This window comes from Podarcis pityusensis, assembly GCF_964106645.2.
Source record: "Podarcis pityusensis genome assembly, chromosome: 3".
Classification (NCBI taxonomy): Eukaryota; Metazoa; Chordata; class Lepidosauria; order Squamata; family Lacertidae; genus Podarcis; species Podarcis pityusensis.
In genome coordinates this window covers 47259026-47281355 of record NC_138026.1, presented here as the reverse complement: position 1 = coordinate 47281355, position 22330 = coordinate 47259026, and the positions used below count along the sequence as shown (strand labels likewise).

General features: G+C 41.9%; 1 protein-coding gene across 3 annotated transcripts in view; it reads left to right on the top strand.

The window, feature by feature from the left end:
* Positions 1–22330, top strand: part of ASCC3 (activating signal cointegrator 1 complex subunit 3) — a 217012-nt gene that overhangs the window by 142743 nt on the left and 51939 nt on the right. For all 3 annotated transcript variants that reach the window (XM_080999928.1, XM_080999929.1, XM_080999930.1), the window contains exons 30-34: positions 198–340; positions 11681–11818; positions 11933–12053; positions 13120–13252; positions 14183–14308. In XM_080999928.1, the coding sequence (XP_080856054.1) occupies positions 198–340; positions 11681–11818; positions 11933–12053; positions 13120–13252; positions 14183–14308 (661 nt within the window). The remainder of the gene's footprint in view (positions 1–197; positions 341–11680; positions 11819–11932; positions 12054–13119; positions 13253–14182; positions 14309–22330) is intronic.

Sequence of the window (22330 nt, the reverse complement as noted above, 5' to 3'; positions counted from 1 at the left end):
AAATAAAACTGGATTGTTTGGCTTGTCTGTTTTGGTATTCGAAGTGCAAAAGCACAACAAAACAATAATAAAAATACCAATTTAAGTCACAGGCAGTTTCCATTCAAATGAATCCATGGCTGATGTAAAGGGTTTGTGCAAGGATTGCTGACTGAAGGAAATACATTGCATTGTTCTGAATTTCTGGTTTTCCACAGCTATCAGGAGTCATTCTCCAGCCAAGCCAGTTCTTATATTTGTATCATCCAGACGTCAGACTAGACTTACTGCTTTGGAGTTGATTGCTTTTTTGGCAACTGAGGATGATCCAAAACAGTGGCTGAATATGGATGAAAGAGAGGTATACATTTTCTGTTAATTGAATTAGAAGAATTTCTGGTTTTTCTCTTCTCTTCTCTTCCCTCCCTCCCAATTTCTTTTTACCACCCTTCCATTTTATTTGTTTGCTTTTTTTCTTCAACTTGACATCCTGGCATTCTATCTCACAACAGATCTCAAGGATAGACTAAACTTGCACAGTGTGCTCAACTTCTGCTTCCTTTAGATTCCCCCTTCACTGGGACAGGATGAAATCTTCCTGTAACAAATGAAGCAAGCCAGCATCGTATAGCTGTGATTTAGCAGCTGTGTGCTCCACCTACCAAAACCAAAAGGTAGCAGCAACTATGGAAGTTCCCTCAATGGGAAGCTGGAATGCCCTGCACTGCAGATGGCTGGGAGAGTTATTCCAGAATTTCTCATTTATATACATTCCAACGCCATCAACATTCCATAAGTCCCTGGAAGCTCACTGGTCCTTGCAGGGCTGCTTTTGGAGTGCTTAAATTTTCCATTTTATTTTAATTTACAAAGTTACACACTTCTCTGTGCCTATAGAGTCTCCTGAGTTTGTAAAACTTGCTGCCCTCTTTATTTAGGCAGGGGTGGGTCGTTTGCTTCAAAACTGATGATTTACCTCTGATGCTAAAATTGAGTGGTTGAATTCTCCCCAGCCTGTCTTCACGTTTCATTGAGTGAAATGTTCTGAGCACCCTATTCTTAATATTGGTGCACGAAGGGTTAGATTTCAATTACTAGTTAGCTATGTTTTTTGTTGTTGTTAGGTGGCTTGTGGTGTGTTACACATGGTACTCTAGAAATCATATTCAATTGGCAAATAGCAACAAACGATTCAGATCACATATTCAGTATGGTCAAATTCTTAAGAATAAATTGTCACTTAACAGTTCCCATTTTGTGTTATGAAAATGACCTTGTATCTCTTAGCCATTTAGCTAAATGTCACATCTTCCCTTGAGCATTCTAAAAATTACAGAGTGTGTCCTTAGATGGTAATGTCTTTAAAATTTTAACTAAAGCAGTGTTAACTATAACTGTCATCAGTGGTTTAATGCAACAATGTTACTGGACATGTTTATTTTTAGGAAGGGTGTTTGACCTCCAAAGCCAAAGCATGCTTACTTGGGAGCAAGTCCCTGAGTTAAATGAGGTTTGTTCTTTAATAAGGGCACTTGTGATTGCAAGCTTTGAGTGCTAGAAATGTTGTTGTAAGCATTGGAACTTATGCTGCTTGCTGAGGTTTGGGTTTTAAAGAGACTAAGCAGAAGTATTTATTTAAAAGGTCCACAGACCGTTTGTTTGTTTGTTTGTTTGTTTGTTTGTTTGTTTGTTTGTTTGTTTGATAGGATATTAATTTGGGAAATTAAATAAATTTAAGAGGTATTTATGTAAAGGTGGTATGCGGTATAATGAGGAATGTGGTGTAATTGAAGGAGAATTAATTTGGAGCAGAACATGGGTGGGGAATTCACTGGGTTCATAAATGGATTGAAGAAGAACCATTTTAGAGATCTTCTGATTGGAGGGGGGGGGACATTTTGCACAAACTCAGAGAGAGACAGTGCCCAGGGTGTCAGGAATTTTGATAACATTAGATGCAATCATATTCTTCCAGTTCCAAGGTGTGAAAAAACTGCTCATCAGCACAACAGCACAAAAATGTTGACAATTAAGTTTGGCAATTGTGTAAAAGAGGAGGAGGGAAATTGTCAGGAGGATACTTGTGAAATTAAAACATCCCAGGGGTCCTGTTGCACCATAAAAGCAAATACAATTATTATTGCATAAGCCTTCTGTAAGCCATCATCAGTTGCATGAATTGTGCAGGTGTTGGATCTTATTTATGCATGGGTGTACACACACTGATACCTAGCATTTCTATTCATAGCACATTTCAGTGTTCATACTGCTTCACGTACTTTCAACATCATCATAATCTTTACAACAGCCCTGTAACCTAGGCCAGTACAGTATTATTCCCACTATGTGCAGGTGGGCTGAAGAGTCCAATTCACATACAGTGTACAATACATTTTGTGAATGGCCATGCATCCCGTGGGAGCCATTTTGTGGCTGTGGCCATTATATTTTAGTGGGCCTTTCATTCTTATCCACAAAGCAAAGAGAAAACTCGACAAACTCTGTTTCAGTGCTGCTGCTGCTTCCTCCTCTTCAATGAAATCAGCTGAAATACCTGAAGCTACATAAGAGAAAATGAAATAGAACAAAATTGCAAAGAAGATAACGTCAGGTTCACAATGGTTATTACTGATTTGACACCTTAAGTACTTAAGTTTGTATCTCCTGAGTTGCAAGTGATATAGGCCTTTAGGTTTTAACAAATTCCTAAGGACAGGAAAAACTACTTGACAGGGTTTACAGTGCATTGGGAGAGCTTCCTTAATATCCAAACATTTTTAATACAGCACACGATCATCTGAATTGTACTGTAGCATAAGCAAGGAGAAAGAGGATTCATTGTGCAGATGTTGTTGATAAGAGATAGGCTTATGTGATATCTACAGTGGCCATGGAACAGAACTGATGGGGGCAAGATTTTTGAGTTGTGAGCTAATAAAATAGTTTCTGCTTTCGAATAGTTCTTAAAGTAGAGACTACTTAAGGACAATCAATTATCCAAAGGCAGTTAAGATTTAGGAAATGGCTGACAAAACTCCAGAAGCAATGCTAGTCTTAGAAAGATTTTTTAAATCAGTGGAAGGATTCTAGAAGCTTTGACATACAAGTTCATAGACATCTCTGAAAGCTGGTTGCCTTAAAAGCACCTTTTTGACTTTTCATTTACTTAGGTGTTTTAAGCCAAGTGATCTGCTTTTGCCAAATTCTTCCTCAATTACAATTTTAGATGTAAATTATTTAGGCTAGGAGGTGGTTATAGGTGTCTTATTGAACAGATGCAAGTTGTTTGGCCCCCATGAAAAGTTTCTACCTTCTACTTTTCCACTGAGCCAGTCCTCAGAAAAGTTTCTACCTTCCACTTTTCCACTGAGCCAGTACTTAGAAAATCACTGTACGGCAGCAATAAGTCAGGATAAAAACCTTGGCAGGCCAGATGTGGTCTGTAGGCTTTAATGTTTTCTGTTATTGTTCTAAAGTCTCCTCTTCTTCCACCTTGGTTGTGAGAGTTCATGTAAACAATGTTATTGCAGAGCATCAGTACCTCCTGGGAGGGCAAATAAATTTGTAGATTCAGTATCTTCTTCAGGACAGACATCATTTGGCATAGTTATTTCAGACTGATGGACAGAAATAAGGTTCCTAAAGCAACATATACATCAGAAGGCTCAGTTTAGTCAGAATCAAGTATACACTTCCAGAGATAATGCTAAATACATTATTCCTGGTAAATGAGCCACCAGAGCTTCTAGAGGGCTGTGACAATTTGTGTCCTGGGCTTTTTATACTTATCTACCCATGTACTATCTGAAACGAAAGGGGCACATTGTTTGCCAGATGTGAAATATATTGGCATTATTTTCAGCTCTCCTACCCCACTACAGGTGCTGGGAGCAATTGTAGGAGATGACTAATATTGTCGCTTTTTAAATCCCAGTTGATTAATCCAGGTCAGTTGCCTTTTATTTCATTCTTTTTAAGAAAACTCTTCAGCTAATGATTGTAGACGGAGCTGCCCATTCAACACAAGGCCTGAAACACCTATATGTCATGCTGTCCCATTCTGAGAATATCCTGTGTAGTCTGTTACATGCTAGAGCACAAAAGAGATAGTAAATTGCTAGGCGTGTCACCAGTTTGAGCAGTCCAGGCTATCCTGACAATTTGACAGATATAGCAGAGACAGCCTTATGTAAGTGTTACTCATGTATACCAGCTAGAGTGGAATGGCACTTTTAGCTTTGCTCCAACATCGGCTCATCTTTCTTAAAGAACTGTGTGTTTTGTGTGACTGTCTTGCCTGTATAAAAAAGCAAATGTGTGAGGTTCTCTTCTGGCGTGAGGGCTTTGTGCCCCTGGGAGCCCCCTACAAATGAGGAGATGCTCACACATTTGCTTTTTGTGTGTCCCCACACTGGTTTGTATTTGTGTTCCCTACACACAAGTAACACATGCTTAGGTCATAGTAACCAAAGCCAGATGCAAGTGAGCAATGTGCTCACAGTACTGAGAACAAACTTTGGTGCCTCGCATTCTTACATCAAGGGAAACAGTCATATTTTTTTCCTGTTTAAAGGGTCTATGGCAGTTTCCCTGAAGATTCATGTTTTGAAAGCAATAGTAGTATAGCCTCACTAGACACAGTAGTGTGATTTGCTTTGCTTTTAATGTATTTAATCACAACGTTTAGTTCCTTGTGATTGATCAGTGTAGGTGAAACAAAACTAAGGAGATTTATTTATAGGGTGTATGTAACTCCTAAACTGCAAAGAGGGCATCCAACAGATTCAGTCCTGTGTGACGTACGGTATTGTGCCAAGTACCTAGGAAAGATCCTGTTGAAAACAATCTAGTTCCTGTGACAAATGTAAAAAGTGCAACATACTAAATTAGTATTTGCTTGGATTTGGTTCTCTTTACTATAGTCTGAAATTTTAACAGATGAGACTCATGAGGAGAAGGGAAATCTAGTACTGGTATGTGGCTTTTAAACTACAATTGCAACTTCTTTCCACAGTGTATTTAGTTCTGTAAACATCTACAGCTTGTTAAGATTGTACTACAGCTAATTTAATAAAGCTAATGTAGCATCTTTTAAACAATGACGTTTAGTAACACTTAGGAAGGCCTCATCCAATTCCTGCTAAGAACATTGAAAAGACTACCACACAAATTGTGGAAGGGGATGGAGGCCTTTATAGCTTCTGAACAGGAAACTGCATGTTCAGCTGTGAATATGAAGCAAAATGTGTGTGCATGTATACAGAGGAATATGCTTCCTATATAGATCTAAAAATAGAAGTTTAAAAAACTGCTCTGTTTAGAGAGTGTCACAAGAGTGTCAAGCATATCCTTTTGCTTCTAACATTCATATCAATAACTTAATATTTTCAATATGATTTTCAAAGAAAGAAAAATAGAGTGGTTTTGAACATGATGTGACAGCTCGCTCTCTCCAATTTTAAAGGCAATGTTAAGGCAATCTCTAGTTTGTGGGTGAAATTAATGCTGCTTCTCTGTTCACAAAATGTATTTTGATCCATCAGAAAGAGAGAAAGAAAGGTGATTATCTCTCATTGTCCCTTCTGTCTGCAGGCCCTCTACCACCACTTGCTGGAAAGTACCCCAACCCTTTGGAACAGGTTTTTTGGGGGTGCAAAGGTCTGCAGCGTGGAGGGAATTTGGGGCAAATAGCCTCCCCTTTTCTTACATTAGTAAATGTCTCTACTAGATCAAAAGCCATTTCACAAGCAGAATGGCAGCACTGGATTTCACCCAAATATATTTCTTTAATCATTTCTTCTTGGGGCTTTTAATATTCTGAAACAAATACGTTTGGGTTGGATGAAGGCATGCCCTTCCACAAGTGGAAAAGCTCTTTCCATTTGCAGAAGAGATTCTGATTCAGCAAAGGCTGCCACAACAGGAAGGAGGGAAATGATTTCTGCCGCCCACATCACTGGCTCCTATTCTGTTCCACGGGGTCCCCTAACCATTTGGAGCAGCTTTTTGGTGAGCTGAGGGAAAAGAAGAATTGGGGGGGGCTCCCTTTCCTTGAGTCAGGAGGTGTCCCTTGAGCAGAACTCCACTAACAGGAAACCTGGACATCTGTCTTTGTAAAATAATGTCAGTTGCTCCTATTTTAAACCCAGTATTTTTTTAGCTAGGCTTTCACCTTATTTTTTTAATTTAAAATTAAAACATTTGTTGTGACTGGGTTTGTTGTGACTGTATTTTAGAATCCAATTTCTAAAATTCTAGTCATTTGTATTAAGATTGCGTATGTGTTTCTTGTTTGCATGTATTTATCCTGCCTCCCCCCCTCCCCAAGATCTTAGGGCAAGATACATATTTTATCTTCACAACAACCCTGTAAGGTAGATTAGACTGAAAAATAGCAACTGGCTGAAAGTCACCCAGGAAAATTCGTGGCTGAGTGGGGATTTGAGTAGACACCTCCCAGATCAAGCCCTATTCGGTATCCACTGTTGCCGCATGGATGGTGCTTAGAATGAGGCATACCAACATAATGTGTGGGCTGAATTCGTGTAGTGGAGGACCTTTCTCAGGATTTGCAGAGCCTCTTCCTTCTGCAGTGTTGTGCTTTATCATAAAAAAAAATGCCATTTAACTTTTAACTCAGCAGCACTTTAACTAAACTCAACATCTGTGCCAGATGTGAAATGTGTAATTATATTTTCTTTTAAAGACTTCATAACTTTCCTGATTCTTTTGTTCAGCCCATCTTTCTTTCTTTTTTACCAGCCATTTCAGACAATCGATAAGCATTATGCAGTGGCATATGGTCTGGGTCTGATGTGCTTTGAAAAGGGTACAGAGTACTAATAATGAGGATTCTGCGAAAATGGGAAAACCAGGGCGGCAGATATGCTTTGAGAAAGTATGGGGTTTTAGCATCTTGAAACAATATATCACACTCAAAGGGACAGAATTGGGCTGCACAATCTGTTAGCTCATTCTTGTCCAATCTGGTCTCCTCCTTTCTTTTGGAGCCAGTGTTGTCATCAACTTGCTGAATTATACCCTGACTGGAATGAATTTCAGACTCAGGGTAATGTATCTACTTAAATGGAATTCTATCTTTCTACGAAAAGCTTTTTAGGTATAATAAATTTTTTAAAATATATTTTTAAACCCTGGTAACGTTAAATTGTTCAGAATTTTACATGTGTGGAAGGAGTGAGAGAGAAAATACAGTGTTTTAGTCTGAGAAAAATCTTGCTGGTGTTGTCATGAGATTTTTCCCCGCTCCTTGCAACTTTTTTTTTAAAAAAATGTTATTTATGTTACAAAAGGAATCTTAAGTGCATCTTTCAAAGATAACTTTTAAATGGCACATTCATCGTTAAATTATATAACATGACGGCTATACTTTTTTCAGAGTTTAAAAATCAACAGGTCACATCAGAGTGGGTTGGATCTCTTTTATTATTAAAATAATAATAACCAGCCCACTTCAAATTAGCAAACCTTAGCTGAGCGACTGAAAACACAGTTTTCTTGCTGCTTCAAATTAATTTTGATAACAAATGCATCTGGTAAACGTACTGTTCCTTTTCATGGTTAACACTTGTTCATGCTTTCCAAAGAGCTGTTATGTACGCGTGTTAATGTGTACACATTCCCTTGACAGGTTTTCTTTTGGCAGTGATGTCTTGAGCAAAGCTAGAAAAATCATTAAAGTTTGCTTCATGCTTGAGATGGGCAGTTTGCAAACATCTTGCACTGATAGCCATCTCCGAGGTTTCACAAGAACTATTATCTCAGCATAGTTGATCTGGCAATTGTCCTTCCAGCATTCCTCATGTTTTGTCGTATTTTATAAGGTGAATGGAATATGCATGCAAAAATAGACTCCAGGAAAGTGGTTTTCCAGAAAACAAATTGTCGTTAAGAATTTTTAAAGCTGTGGAATGTGCTTCTGGGTAAAATAGGTGTTTGGAGTTTTTTATTGCGCTGATTTATGTGAAAGTGAGGGGGGTCTGCTAAAAATGGCCAAGATTCCCCGCTGCTAGAATGACAGGCTCACAGTGCATATGCCAGCACTCCTGCTAAGGGTCCTTTAGTTTTGCTGTGTTAAATTACACAGCTTTGCAGGTATAGCTAACAGCACGGCAGGATATTGCTTTAGTACAAAGGCAGTGGGCGGATTGGGAGGGGATGAATAACATCATCAGCACAGCAAACGGTAAGAACTTCCTCTGTGAATAAATGTCCAGCAGCGTAATAGGGAAAGATGTTCTGTGCTTAAAACTTTGATAACAACCAGGAGGGGAAATATAAAGTTGATTGGCCAAAGTAAACAAGAAAACAATTTCATGTTTTTATATTTCTTGGAGGTCTGAGCATTTCACTGATGTTGAGCTAGAATAAATAGCACATTAACTACACTGCCGCAGGTCTTGCAACATAAGCCAATGTTAAAAGGGATGTGGCTGATCTGTGCAATGTTCCCTACTTATAAATACAATGAATATACGCACTATGTATACTTGATCCTTTTAAATACCATTGCAAAGTCATGTTTTCCTCCCAAACAGTGAACCAAATGTTTTAGCTACAGGACCCCAATTGTGGGGCAGGCAGTTTACAATGACTGGCTCCTAGCTCAAAAAGTTGTTTGAAAATCAAAGGTTTTGATTAAACTATCCCATTGATATGTTGGCTCTTAGACACAAAGCTTATTTTACTTCTTGGAACAGTGATTAGAAGTCTCAAAGGAATTCATACCCCATACACACACACACCCCACACACAAAATCAGTTGTTGCTCCTTTACAGAAAACTGAGGGCTCCCTTTATAATCCACTATAAAATAGTGTCTTTGTTTAAGATGTATGTTAAAGACGGCCTCACTTTTATTCTTCTACCGTTGCATTTATCTCCATGCACTGTATTCATTCATTCTACCCATCCAGTTGAGCTTCTGTAAATATATGATTTCCTTATGTTTCCAACCTATACTCTGGTGCACACATCAAACTTTCATTTTCCAGTGATTTACAATAAGCATTTGGGTAGCAGCGTCTATCCTTGGGCTGATCTAGGAGCTTTCCTCAGATCGTGTAAATTGGCAGCAAGCAGAACCAAAACATCACTTCAGAAAACTGGGTTCCCTATTGTGCATCATTGTCAGATCATTGTTGTGGGATTTACATTATATTTGGCTCTTTGGGCTTGACAAACTAGTCTAAATTGGTGAGATATGAATAGATTGTATTAATTTTATGATTTTTGTGAATTAAATAAAATTTTGCCATAATTTTACAAGTATACAGGAATATTGGTATTACCTTGGCATGAAACAGGTTACTATTTACTCAAATTTAAAAAAAAGAAAAACAGATATGTTTTGATGCTCAGAAGTTGCTGGTGTTTATTAAAGGCCCCAGGGTCAGTCCCTGGCACCTCTAGATAAGGCTCAGAAAGACTTGCATCTGAAAACCTGGAGAGCTTCTGCCTGCCAGTGCAGAGATAATACTGGATAGCCCATTGGTTGTACTTGATAGACATGAAAGAATCTTCATGAAATATTTTTTTTCTTTTTTATTGAGATTTTTTTTTTTGTTAAGTGACAAATAGCAAATAGTATAGCAAGAATAATAGAAGGCACAGCATTTCCTTTTACAAAAACAATTTACAGACATCTTTACAATGTCTATTCTCTTTGAATTAAAGGATTGGCCTCTTACAATACCAAGGTACCCAACAGTAGGTATAGTTCAGCATTTTCCTGTGTTTTATAGTAGCAACATGCAGTAAATGGGCTCCTTTTTTCAATGGATTTATCATCAATTTGTCTCCCTTCTCATAGTTTGAGAATATTGTTTAGTTTTTACAATTGAACGCTATCCCATACTCTTACCATCCAGTTGTCCAGTATTGGCACATTAATTTTTTTCAACTTAGAATTACCATATGGGCCACTGTTTAAGAGTGTGCCGTTTCTCTGTCTTCTAAAAGAACAAGGTATTTTACGTATCACAGTATGTAACTGCGCAGTGGTGGAACATGTACTTTTATATACCGTATTTTTCGCTCTATAAGACGCACCAGACCACAAGACGCACCTAGTTTTTGGAGGAGGAAAACAAGAAAAAAAATATTCTGAATCTCAGAAGCCAGAACAGCAAGAGGGATCGCTGCGCAGTGAAAGCAGCAATCCCTCTCGCTGTTCTGGCTTCTGGGATAGCTGTGCAGCCTGCATTCGCTCCATAAGACGCACACACATTTCCCCTTACTTTTTAGGAGGGAAAAAGTGAGTCTTATAGAGCAAAAAATACGGTACTTGTTTCTTCTAGTACAGCAATCTGGAAGTGTCTTAGTTGGGGGCATGACCAAAATACATGCAACGTATCCATGTTGTAGTTTTGCGTCTCCAGCATAGAATATTGATGTAGCTGGCATTAAGTACCACCTGGAAATGAGTGTTATTGGAGACTAATACTAACAGTTGAACTGTATGGGTGCTGTTAAGCTAGATTTTATTCAGAGTAGATCCACTGAAATTAATGGACCTACCACAGCTATGCTCATTAATTTCAATGGGTCTTCTCTGAATTAAAGCTAGTTGAATAGCACCCTGTGTTTCTATAACTATTTATGAAAGGTTTCTTAAAATGTAAATTTAACTATTATACCATGTGGCTATTTTAAAAGTCCATGAACTAAAGACCATACCACTTTCAGTATGCCACTCACATTATTTCCAGACAACACATCTTATGCTGCCTTGAACAATGTTTCTGAAGCTTGCCCAAGTTTGAGGCAGGTTGTGAGATACCATGGAGGAGTGCTTTCCAAAGAAGGCAATTCAGAAGGCCCACCTTGAGGGTTTCTACATGCACACCTTTGCATCAGTATGCAAATATGTACTGCTTGAATAATCCTTTTATAATTTCAAAAGTAGTATGAAACTCATGGGGGGTTTGCTTTCTGAAAGTTACCGTGTTTTTCCGTGTATAAGACACCCCCATGTGTAAGACAACCCCCTTTTTTTTAACCCAAAATTAAGAAATTAAATTGCTTAGCTTTTTTGGGGGGTGGGGGAGGTCACCTCCGCCAATCACTCACCCGCCTGCCCGCCACTGCCGATCACTTGCCACAGCCACTGCCAATCGCACACCTCGCCGCAGCCGCCAATTGTCCTCCCACTCGCAGCCACCAACAGCCCACCCGCCCACTTGCCGCAGCCGCCAATTGCCTGCCCGCCTCGCACAGCCACCAATCACCTGCCCACTTGCCGCAGCCAATCGCCAGCAGGCCTTGTCGCAGTTACCAATCACCCGCCCAATCGCCGCTGCCAATCTCCTGCTTGCTGCTGCCATTAATCGCATGTCCCCCTTCTGCATTCACTATCCGTGTATAAGCCAACATCCAATTTTTGCCTATTTTTTTAAAGCAAAAAGTATCATCTTATACACGGAAAAATACGGTATATTAATAATATATGGAGTGCATTATAAAGGTGACTATGTGTTTGTATAGCTTATTGCTCCCCTCCCCTTCCTGGTGCTTCTCTATTTGCTTGCTTCTGTGAATTCCTTAATGAAGAGACTGTCTTTTTCCTTTGTTTACTACTAAGATTGCATAGTATATTGATAAGTATTTACTAATGTCATATTGCTGGGGGGAAATGCTCTGGAAGATTCTTAGATTAATCCTTTTTTTGTTGTTATTGCAGATGAGTGTCATCATAGGAACAATCAGAGAGTCCAATCTCAAACTGACCCTTGCTTTTGGAATAGGCATCCACCATGCTGGCCTGCATGAACGAGACAGAAAAACTGTTGAAGAGCTATTTGTGAATTGCAAAATCCAAGTATGCTTGTTCTGTAATATTATGCTAAGATGTTCTTATTCATTTCTTAAGCTTCTGTTTACTTCACACAGAGGTCCTTTATATATTTTTAATCTTGTATCTTTTTCTTTTTAGGTCCTTATTGCTACTAGCACGTTAGCCTGGGGTGTCAATTTTCCAGCGCATTTAGTAATTGTTAAAGGGACGGAATTTTATGATGGAAAAACAAGGCGTTATGTTGATTACCCAATTACAGGTATTGTCAGAAATCACAAACTCTTATAAAAAATACATGTTATAATTAACTACTGATATCCATGAACATGGAAGTTAAATATGGAAGCTGAAATAGAGCTGTCATATCTTTTGTTCAGTTTCTTTAGCAATAGTAAACTTTTAGCTGTGCTTTGAGAATACTGAATTGGAATAATTGAGTGGAATTTGATAGCAAAGAACAATATCTGAGAAGAGAGAACAAATCGGGAGGGTGTGGTAAAACATATTTTTTTAAAGTCACTATTGAACAAACATACCGTAAAGTGCATACAAGCAAATGATATATAGCTTATTAGATATATTATATGGGTGAATACTAATCTGTTCTTAATTAACTTGCCTTATTTAATTGTTTAATCTCAAAACATATGAGAGTAGCCAGGCATTTAGTTTCAGTTTCTTACCTGCAACATTGCAGGTTAGATGGGGAATACTTGTCATTGTTTTGATTTCAGCATTGCTTCATAAAAAAAATTATCAGCATAAAACTACTCAAATGGGAACAGAGAAGTATATTAGGAGAAGGCCAGTACCTTTACCCTAGGATACCACTGAAAAGAGTATAGGAAACTATGTGAACTGATATAGCTCAGGGGTAGAGTCCATGCTTTGCACACAGATGTGCTATCGCCACTTAAAAAGTATCTCAGATAGCAGAGCTGTGTCTTAAATATAAGGAAATTTCATATATTTGTATGCTAGACTTGTCAGTTTTGTATCAGCCATGTGGAACAAAGGCTATTTGAGGTGAGGCGTCTTGCTAAAGCATTTGGATGGGGTGTTTCGGAGCATTGAAACAAGATTGCCAAACCTCATTTTATTGAGACTTTGCAAAATCAAAGTTCAACTTTCAGATACGAGTGTGTAGCCAGATGTTGCAAATAAACATATTTTCTGGTCCTTTTTCCAGTTTAAATATTCATATATCTTTTAATCAATATTTCTGCTGTTTATAAGGGTGGTGCTATATCTGAACATTTGCCTCAATATATAAAAAAAAAGGACTCTACAGTGTGCTGAATGTTGTCATCAATTTACACTTGCAGATGTTCTTCAGATGATGGGACGTGCTGGGAGGCCTCAGTTTGATGATCAAGGAAAAGCAGTGATTCTGGTTCATGACATCAAGAAAGACTTCTACAAAAAATTTCTTTATGAGCCTTTCCCAGTAGAATCAAGGTAAAAATATATATATACCACAGTTAATAAATGCACTGTATTTCATGGACCTACAAACTGAAAAGTTATCATCTTCAGATAGTCCAAATTCCATTTCATGTGGAGGTTTCTCCTAGGTAATTTATATTTCCAAATTACACCCTATTGCCAAGATAATTCATTTGTCAGACTGCAATCCTAACCCCACTTAACTGGGAGTAATAGTCATTAAATGCAATTGGACTTTGCTGAAAATCTCTTTGCTGAGTAGACTTAGGATTTTTGGCACTAAGTCTTGATTACATGTATCTAAGTTAGATGACAACATTGTATCTGTGGTGAAATCTTCCCTTTTTTCCTGCTGCTACCTGAACACACAAATCCCAATGCAGAAAGTTCTTGGGCTGTGGAGGTGGGGTAGCTAAAAAGGCAAGTGGATAAGACAATAGATGAAACAGTGGCAACAAAAGCAACATTGTTCACAAACAGACATTACCATTTTAAAGTTTCTGGGGTCCCGGTATCTGTTGGGAGATCCTCAGCCCATTAGTCCAGTAATTTTTGATAGCCCATAGGCAGAGAGATGTCTCATTTATGAGCATAACGGCTGGTAGCAGGTGATAGAATAGCAGTATCCTTCTCAAATGCCATTTCCCAATTTTAGACAGGCTCTAAAGTCGTATCCATTTCAAGTTGCTTTCTCCTGAAAAGATACTGTGGTGCTGCTGCCCTAAAAGGCAGTCTATAAGTAACTTAATTTAAAAGGGGGGGGGGGGGGAGTGCTCACTGGAATCAGTCCAGGTACTGCAGCCAGTTTTTACAGATTTTAACATCTGTAGCCAGATAAGATTAATTATCTACCAGTCCAATTGAGTGTTTTGAGTACATAATACTATTCCACAATTAATCTAAGTGAAATGGTGCAATTTAATTTTTGTCGATTTGTTTTAGTTTACTGGAAGTTCTGTCTGATCACTTAAATGCTGAAATTGCAGCTGGAACTATAACTTCAAAGCAAGATGCAATGGATTATATCACCTGGACCTACTTTTTCCGTCGCCTTATCATGAATCCAAGGTGAGCTGTTAAGAAATTGAGCACCAATGAGGTTTAGTGTGCATAGTAGGGAACCTTGAATACCTTGGTTCATATCCCCTCTCACTTATGGATATGCTGGCCATACCACTATATTTTTATCTAAGTCATTCCTTTGTAAAATGGAAACTTTGTAGACACCCTATAGATTGGTAATAGTATTGTAAATCACTTTGACCATTGTTTACTACAGAAATCATAACTAGACCAACAAAAAGAGTGGGTTCTTTTTTAAAAAAAAAAAAAGTACAGTTTGTATATTTTCCTTTTTCTGTTTTTGTTTGGTTACATCGCAGCTTTGAAAAAAGAGAAAGAGGGACAGGACAATCCTTTCACCCTCGCTTATCTTCATCCCTTCCACATACTTTTTTGCCCACTCCAGCTGTTGAGATCCTCTCATAGAAGTAGACTTTGCTTTATGTATCACTTTCAGAATCAGAGACAGTAGGCCTAAATCAAAATTTACATCCAGGTGTAAAAGCTGTCTATCCGCACTGCTTTTTTTCAGTGGAATGAACACTGGCACACATTTGATGTAGTATAGATGACGGGTAACCTCTGAGTCCACATTCCATTGCAGGCAGTCTACTGATTCTAAACTCAGAAATGCATTTGGCAGTGTATCTGATTCACTGCTGTGATGGGACGATGAGCTGCTTGTGTGTAAAATCCTAGTCCCTCAGAGTTTGGTCAAGTTTGCAAACCTCTGTCTGTAACGGAGCCCCTTAAACATGGCTCCGTCAGTCGCTGGCAGATTCCGACAGTGGTTGCTTTCGGAATCGCTTCCAACATAAAAGCTCCTTAACGGAAACACGTCTTCTGGACTCTCTGCGTGACAGTTTCCGGCGAGGAGTGGGTGTCCCTACAGGAGGTCCTGAAACCTCCCCACTGTTTTCGCTGGAAGTGTCTCTGAGCCATCCCTCCAGCTCCCTTTCCCTCAGCTCAGCTCCTCTCCCCCTACTGGTTCCCTCTTCAGCTGCTGAGTCTCTCCCAACCTGTGTGAGCCCTTTCACTTCCCTTCCTCCCGATGGCAGTTCCCTGACATCCACCTCCCCTCCAGGGCCCACTTCATCCCCTCTCGCCCCCTCCTCTACGGGCGGTGAGGAGGCAAAACCCCGGAATGAACTTCCTTCATCTTCCGATGTCCCGAACACTTCTCTCCACCTGTTGCGGTTCCTGGTCTCGAAGTACTCCTCCTCCTCAGAGTCCATCTCCCCTTCCCCTTCCGATTCCGAGAATCCTTCCAACTCCTCCTCCTCATCGGTGGTCCCAAAGTATTCCCTCCGGAACCTCTCCACAGGCTGAGGTTTCCTTGGGAACCTTTGATGGAACGTTTCTATCAATACCTCGTCATTGATATCTTCTGCCATTACCCAAGTGTTTTCTGACTCCGGTTCTCCTTCCCACGCTACCAAATACTCCACCTGATCCCCCTTCCATCTGGCGTCGAGGATTTCTGCCACATGGCTGCTGCATTCCCTTTCTTCTATGACCGGTCCCCGAGTGGCCATCCCTTCTCGTCCCCCTTCATACGGTGACAGTAACGACCTGTGAAATACTGGGTGCAGTTTCATGTGGTTGGGTAACCGGAGCCTGAAAGCCACTGGGTTGACCTGTTGAATGACCTCAAAGGGACCCAATCTCCTGGGTCTTAATTTCTTACAACCTCCTTTGAACGGCAACCCTTGGGTTGACAGCCACACCCTATCTCCCACCCTTATGGTTTCACCTTCCCTTCGGTTCTTGTCTGCCTGCCTCTTGTATTCTTCCTTCGCCCTTTCTAAGTTGAGTTGGAGCTGACGATGGATTGCTTCCATTTCTTCTACAAAATGCTCGGCTGCCGGGACACCCCATCTCTCCCCTTCTCCCCCTGGGAAAGCCCTGGGATGACACCCATAATTAGCCAAGAAGGGGCTCATCCCTGTGGACACATTCTCGGCATTGTTGTAGGCAAATTCCGCCAGCGCCAACTTTTCTACCCAGTCATTCTCTCTGTCATTGACATAACACCTCAGGTATTGCTGGAGGACCCCGTTTGCTCTTTCCGCCTGCCCGTTGGTTTCAGGGTGCCGGGCAGTCGAAAAGTTGACCTCCACCTGCAGTAAGCTCATGAGCTTCCTCCAGAACCTGGAAGTAAATTGTTTTCCTCGGTCTGAGACCACCCTCAATGGCACTCCGTGCAACCTAAAAATGTGTTCTACAAATAACTTCGCTGTCTCTTCCGCCGTGACTGCATGCGAGCAGGCTACAAAGTGGCACATCTTTGTTAGTAGGTCTACCACCACCATGATGGCTGTTTTCCCCTTGGACTTCGGCAGATCAGTCATAAAATCTATCGACACTGCCTCCCAAGGTCGTTCTGGGGTTGGTAAGGGTTCTAATAGCCCCGCCGGTGCCCGCCTCTCCCCTTTGGCTCGCTGGCATTGCTCACACCCTCTTACATACTCCCGTACATCTTCCCTCACCTTAGGCCACCAAAATTCCCTGGTGACCAACCACATGGTTTTGTGTTGTCCAAAATGCCCCGCCGTGGGGCTGTCGTGCAACTGCTTGAGTACCCTCCCCCTTAAGTCTCCTTCAGGGATATACAGTGCCCCTTTGTAATACAAAGCTCCATTTCTTTCCTCGAAACCCCCTGGTTCCTCTCCCTCACCCCTAAGACCTCTGAGCTTATTCTGGGCGTATTCATCATTCTCTGTTTCCTCTACCAGTTCTCTTTGTCCCACCAATGCCGCCCCACACACCCAGCGGTCCTCTGGAATGACATGTTTCTCTTCGGGTGCTCCCTCCCCCTCCAAATATTCAGGTTTGCGTGAGAGAGCGTCCGCCCTAATGTTCTCTGGGCCTGGCACGTAACAAATCTCAAAGTTAAATTTGGAGAACTCCTGGGCCCATCTCACTTGCCGTTGGTTGAGCACTCGTGCCGTCCTCCAATACTCTAGGTTCTTGTGGTCAGTGCACACTTGCACCTTATGTTGTGCGCCAATTAGCAGGTGCCTCCATCTCCGGAACGCCTCATGAATGGCTAGTAGTTCTCGGTCATACACCGTGTAGTTCCTCTCGGATTTGTTCAGCTTTCGCGAAAAAAAGGCACACGGTCTCCACTCTGACTCCTCCTTCCCTGGCTGCAGAAGCACCGCCCCAATAGCTCTGTCTGATGCGTCAGTTTCCACTCTCATCGGTTTTTGTAAATCCACATGCAGGAGTTGTTGTTCCGAGGCGAAGGCCCTTTTTAGTTCCTCAAATGCTCGCTCCGCCTCCTCAGTCCAAACGAACTTCTTCTTACTGCTGAGACAGTCCGTAATGGGCGCCGTCAGGTGGGCAAAGTTTCGGATGAACTTACGATAGAAGTTCCCAAATCCTAGGAACCTCTGCACATCCTTCCTTGTTTTGGGTGTTTTCCATTCCAGCACCGCCTGGACCTTGCCGGGATCCATGGCCAATCCCTTGTCTGACAGGCGATACCCCAGGAATTCCACCTCCTTGGTATGAAACTGACACTTCTCCAGTTTCACCCACAGCTGGTTGGCTTGCAGCCTGCTCAACACTTCTCTGACGTCTCTCACATGCTGCTCCTCATTCTCAGAATACACCAACACGTCGTCTAAGAAGGCCACACAATTCTTGTAAAGCAAAGGCCCCAGGACATGGTTCATAAACGATTGAAAGCACGCGGAGCCTCCTTGTAGGCCGAAGGGCATAACTAAATATTCAAATGCCCCCAAAGGGGTGAACATGGTGGTTTTCCATTCATCCCCCTTCCTTATTCGTATCAGGTTGTACGCCCCCCTTAGGTCCAGTTTAGTAAAAATCTTTCCCTTCCTGACCCTTGTCAAAATGTCGTCAATCCTGGGCATAGGGAAAGCCACTGGTTCTGACACTGCATTTAAGGCCCTGAAGTCACACACAAGCCTCGGCTTGTTCGTGTTTTTTTTATCCACAAAAAACACTGGGCTGCCCCCCACCGCCCTGGACTCTCTGATGAACCCTCTCTTCAGGTTCTTGTCAATGAACTCTCTTAGCTCCTGCATCTCTCTGTCTGACATGGCGTACAGCTTGCCTACAGGGAGCTGTGCCCCAGGGAGTAAATTGATTTGACAGTCAAAGGGTCTATGCGGGGGTAGTTGGTCAGCTTCCCTTTCGCTGAAGACGTCGCGGAGATCTGCGTATTGTCGTGGTACCTTCACGTTCTCCGTTACTTCAGTCCCTGCTAGGGTGGCTTGGGCCCCTGCCAAACCCTTTCCCTCTTTGCAGTGTTCTAAGCAATGTGCTGAACCAAAAGAAACCACTCTCTGATGCCAGCCCACCAGCGGATCATGTAACGCTAGCCAGCTCATCCCCAATATAATGGGAGCTCCTCCCAAGGTGGCCACATTAAACGCTATCAGTTCGGTGTGCCTTGCCACCTTCATTATCATTGGGACGGTCTGCAAGCTGACTTCTCCTCCCAACAGCTCCCTGCCATCGATCGTGGTCACCTGCAGGGGGTTGCTTAAAGGGATCGTCTGTATCTGGTGTTCAGCTGCAAACTCTTTGCTCATGAAATTGCAGGAGCTGCCTGAGTCCAACAGCGCCTTTATCTTTAGAGGGTGTCCGTTTGGCAGCTCTAGCGCCACTTCTATCCCTAGGGCGGGTTTAGGAGGTTCTGGCGTGGGCACTTTCACTGCTCTTTGGCCTGGCTGCTGTGCCCCGACGGTGGCAGCCAGGCGTTGGCTTTTACTTGCTTCGGTATTTCTTCCTCTCTTCCCTCCACAGCTCCTACCATCCCTTGCCATTCCTTCCTCTGGGGGCAGACTCTGGCAAAGTGACCTGGCTGTTGGCAGAGATAGCATTTCCGGGCGCCTTTTCCCTCCTTCTTTCCCCCCTCACTGGGCTTTGAAACTGCGCGCGCGCGCGCTGTTCCGATTTCCATCGGCTCTGCCGGCGGGAAAGTTGGCTCTGGAATGTCTGGAATGCGGAACTCCTTCCAACGTTCCCCCTTCCCTTCCCGCTTCTCCAATGCTCTCGCCTCCTGGCGCGCTCCTATGGTCAGCGCTGATTTGGTCAGCTGGTCCATAGACTCCGCCCTGGGCGCCCGGGAAAGTTCGTCTTTCACAGCCGAAGAAAGCCCTTCTTCAAAGAGCATTTGAATGGGTTCCGCCGATAGATCCCACCCCAATTTATGGATCAACATGGTGAACTCAGTCCAGTACTCACGGACAGATCGGCTCCCCTGTTTGCAAGCCATTAACTGTCTGCGGACCACTCCCTGTTCAATATCGCTGGAAAACATCAGATCCATGGCGCGAAAGAACTTCATCGTGTCCTTTAGGACGTCACTATTCGCTGCCATCAGGGGTCTAACCCAGTCTCTCGCCCCCTTTTCAAGATGCCCAATCACGAAAGCCACTCGTGATTCCTCGTCAGGGAATTCATCAAACTGCAGATTGAGGGCATATTGCATCTCTGTCCGAAAGCCATGATAGTCTTTGGGCTCCCCCCCAAACTTCTGCACCAATCCTGGTACCTTTCTGACGAGCTGGGTGTCTTTCCCCTTTTTGTCTGCATCCTGAGCCCTCCTCTCCTCAAGCCTCGCCGTCTGCAGCGCTAGCTGGACCTCCAACACCCGGTACCTTTCTTCCAGGCTTGGACCCGCTCCAGCTCCTGCTTCTCCGGTTCCGGCTGGGTTGCTCATGATGCCTTCTCCTGCACAAGCTGCTCACGAAGACTGTCGGAATGCTGTGATGGGACGATGAGCTGCTTGTGTGTAAAATCCTAGTCCCTCAGAGTTTGGTCAAGTTTGCAAACCTCTGTCTGTAACGGAGCCCCTTAAACATGGCTCCGTCAGTCGCTGGCAGATTCCGACAGTGGTTGCTTTCGGAATCGCTTCCAACATAAAAGCTCCTTAACGGAAACACGTCTTCTGGACTCTCTGCGTGACAGTTTCCGGCGAGGAGTGGGTGTCCCTACAGGAGGTCCTGAAACCTCCCCACTGTTTTCGCTGGAAGTGTCTCTGAGCCATCCCTCCAGCTCCCTTTCCCTCAGCTCAGCTCCTCTCCCCCTACTGGTTCCCTCTTCAGCTGCTGAGTCTCTCCCAACCTGTGTGAGCCCTTTCACTTCCCTTCCTCCCGATGGCAGTTCCCTGACAACTACCTATCATTTTGAAGAATATCAGGGCAGGAGAGGGGGTCTGATTCAAATAAAATATGGAAATTGAACATTGTCAGAGGCCTGGTCTTACCCAAACACCCTACTGTTCCACAAGTGTGTTGCAAGTCACTTAGTTCCCTCCGGACTAACTCCTGACTGAGTGCTCAACGTTACACATGTTTCTCTGGTGTCTACATATAGTAGCAGCATGTTGACATAAATGCATAGCGTTTGATCCTCACTGGTTGGGAAAGCAGGATTTGCCTGCATACCTCAGGGCCCTTTCCATATATAGGAACCCCCTCTGGACACCTCTCAGGATTCATCTGCTATAACAGTGGAGTCAAGGTCCTGGTGGAAACAAATGATTTTATCTTCAAAATGAAACTTAGGGTTTAGTCCTGTTGAATATATTTCAGTACAGGTGTTGTTGTATCTTGATCACCATTGCTGTGGATTTTATTCAAACGGTATGCTTTTTAAATTATTTTTAAAACTGTATTTTTAAATTTTTGTAATCTGCCCTTGGGACATCTTGGTGAAGGGCAGGTAAGAAATAGAATAACAATGGTGGTGATAATTTTGTTGGTTGTAGGGGGTAAGTAATTCCTATATGCATGATGTATAAAGTGCTTTTTATTTTGTTAGTTATATGTAAGTGCCCAGTTTTGCATGTTACCAAGTGAGAATATATAAATAGCTAGTTGATTCCTCCCTCCCTACTTAGAACAGAGCTTTTTCTTCTAATCATGCTAATTGGCAACCAAGCCCACACACATTGGTTCAAATCCAAGTGCTCTTGTTAGCTTGGTTTGTCAGTTAAGCTGCTCAAATTATAGCTCTCAGCCAGGATCCACAGAACCACTGAGTTTCAAACAAGCTGCTTTCCCTAGACCAGTAGAAGTTTGTCTTTGAACAAATGACCTTTCCATGCCATGCCACAAACTGCTTCAGAAACTTCCCTCAGTTTCAAAGGCTGTATGGCAGGCTGTTGTTAGAGAAAAACAAGCTTCCTTGAGCTTTTGGAACCACTTCTGTGGCTCACTTGATCCTGACCATCTTGCATTAATCTTAAATAATTATCATAAAATTAATTACACTTCTTAAGGACTGAATCATTCCATTTTCTTTATTAAAAAAAAACCCACACAACTTGGATTTTAATATTCCAGTTCTGTTAAAACCAGTGCAATTCTTCTAGCCGAAATAGTTTGATGATTGGCCTAGAGAGTTAAAGACTCCACCAGAATACCAGAAAGTTATGTTAACAACAGTCTTGAAATACAGCTGGCTAAAAGATCAGTACCAGAACACTGTCCATCTGCGGAACAAATGTTTTTGAAGCCACTCCTTATCTGTGAATATTTTAATTATATTTATTTCCTAAAATTTATATACACTGCTTGAAGGAGGGGGTGTAGAAAGCTTAAAGTGTTTTACAGAAGATTATAGTGATGATATTTTTTTAAAAGGATAACTCTATTACATTTATTTAGTCGGAATTTATAACCCACTGTTCCTCCCCAAAAGATGGCCAAGAGGACTCACAATAATAAATTGCATGAAAACAACACACTAACATATTGCAGACTGCCATTAAAACCTGTAGTGTAGAAACATAAAACTATCAGCCAAAAATGTGAATCAATAAATACAAGTCTTTACATGTTTCTTGAACGCAAGTAAGGACAGGATTGCCTTATTTCCCTTGGGAGTATTTTCCATAGCTAGGAACAATCCTAAACAAAATCTCCTGGGAGTTTACTTATGAGTAGTAGACAGATTTAGGATTGCACTAAGCTCCCTTTTTGACAATCAGAGCAGTTCCCGTGGCCCTATGTACTAATATATCTGGTCTGGATTTAAATGTTAACA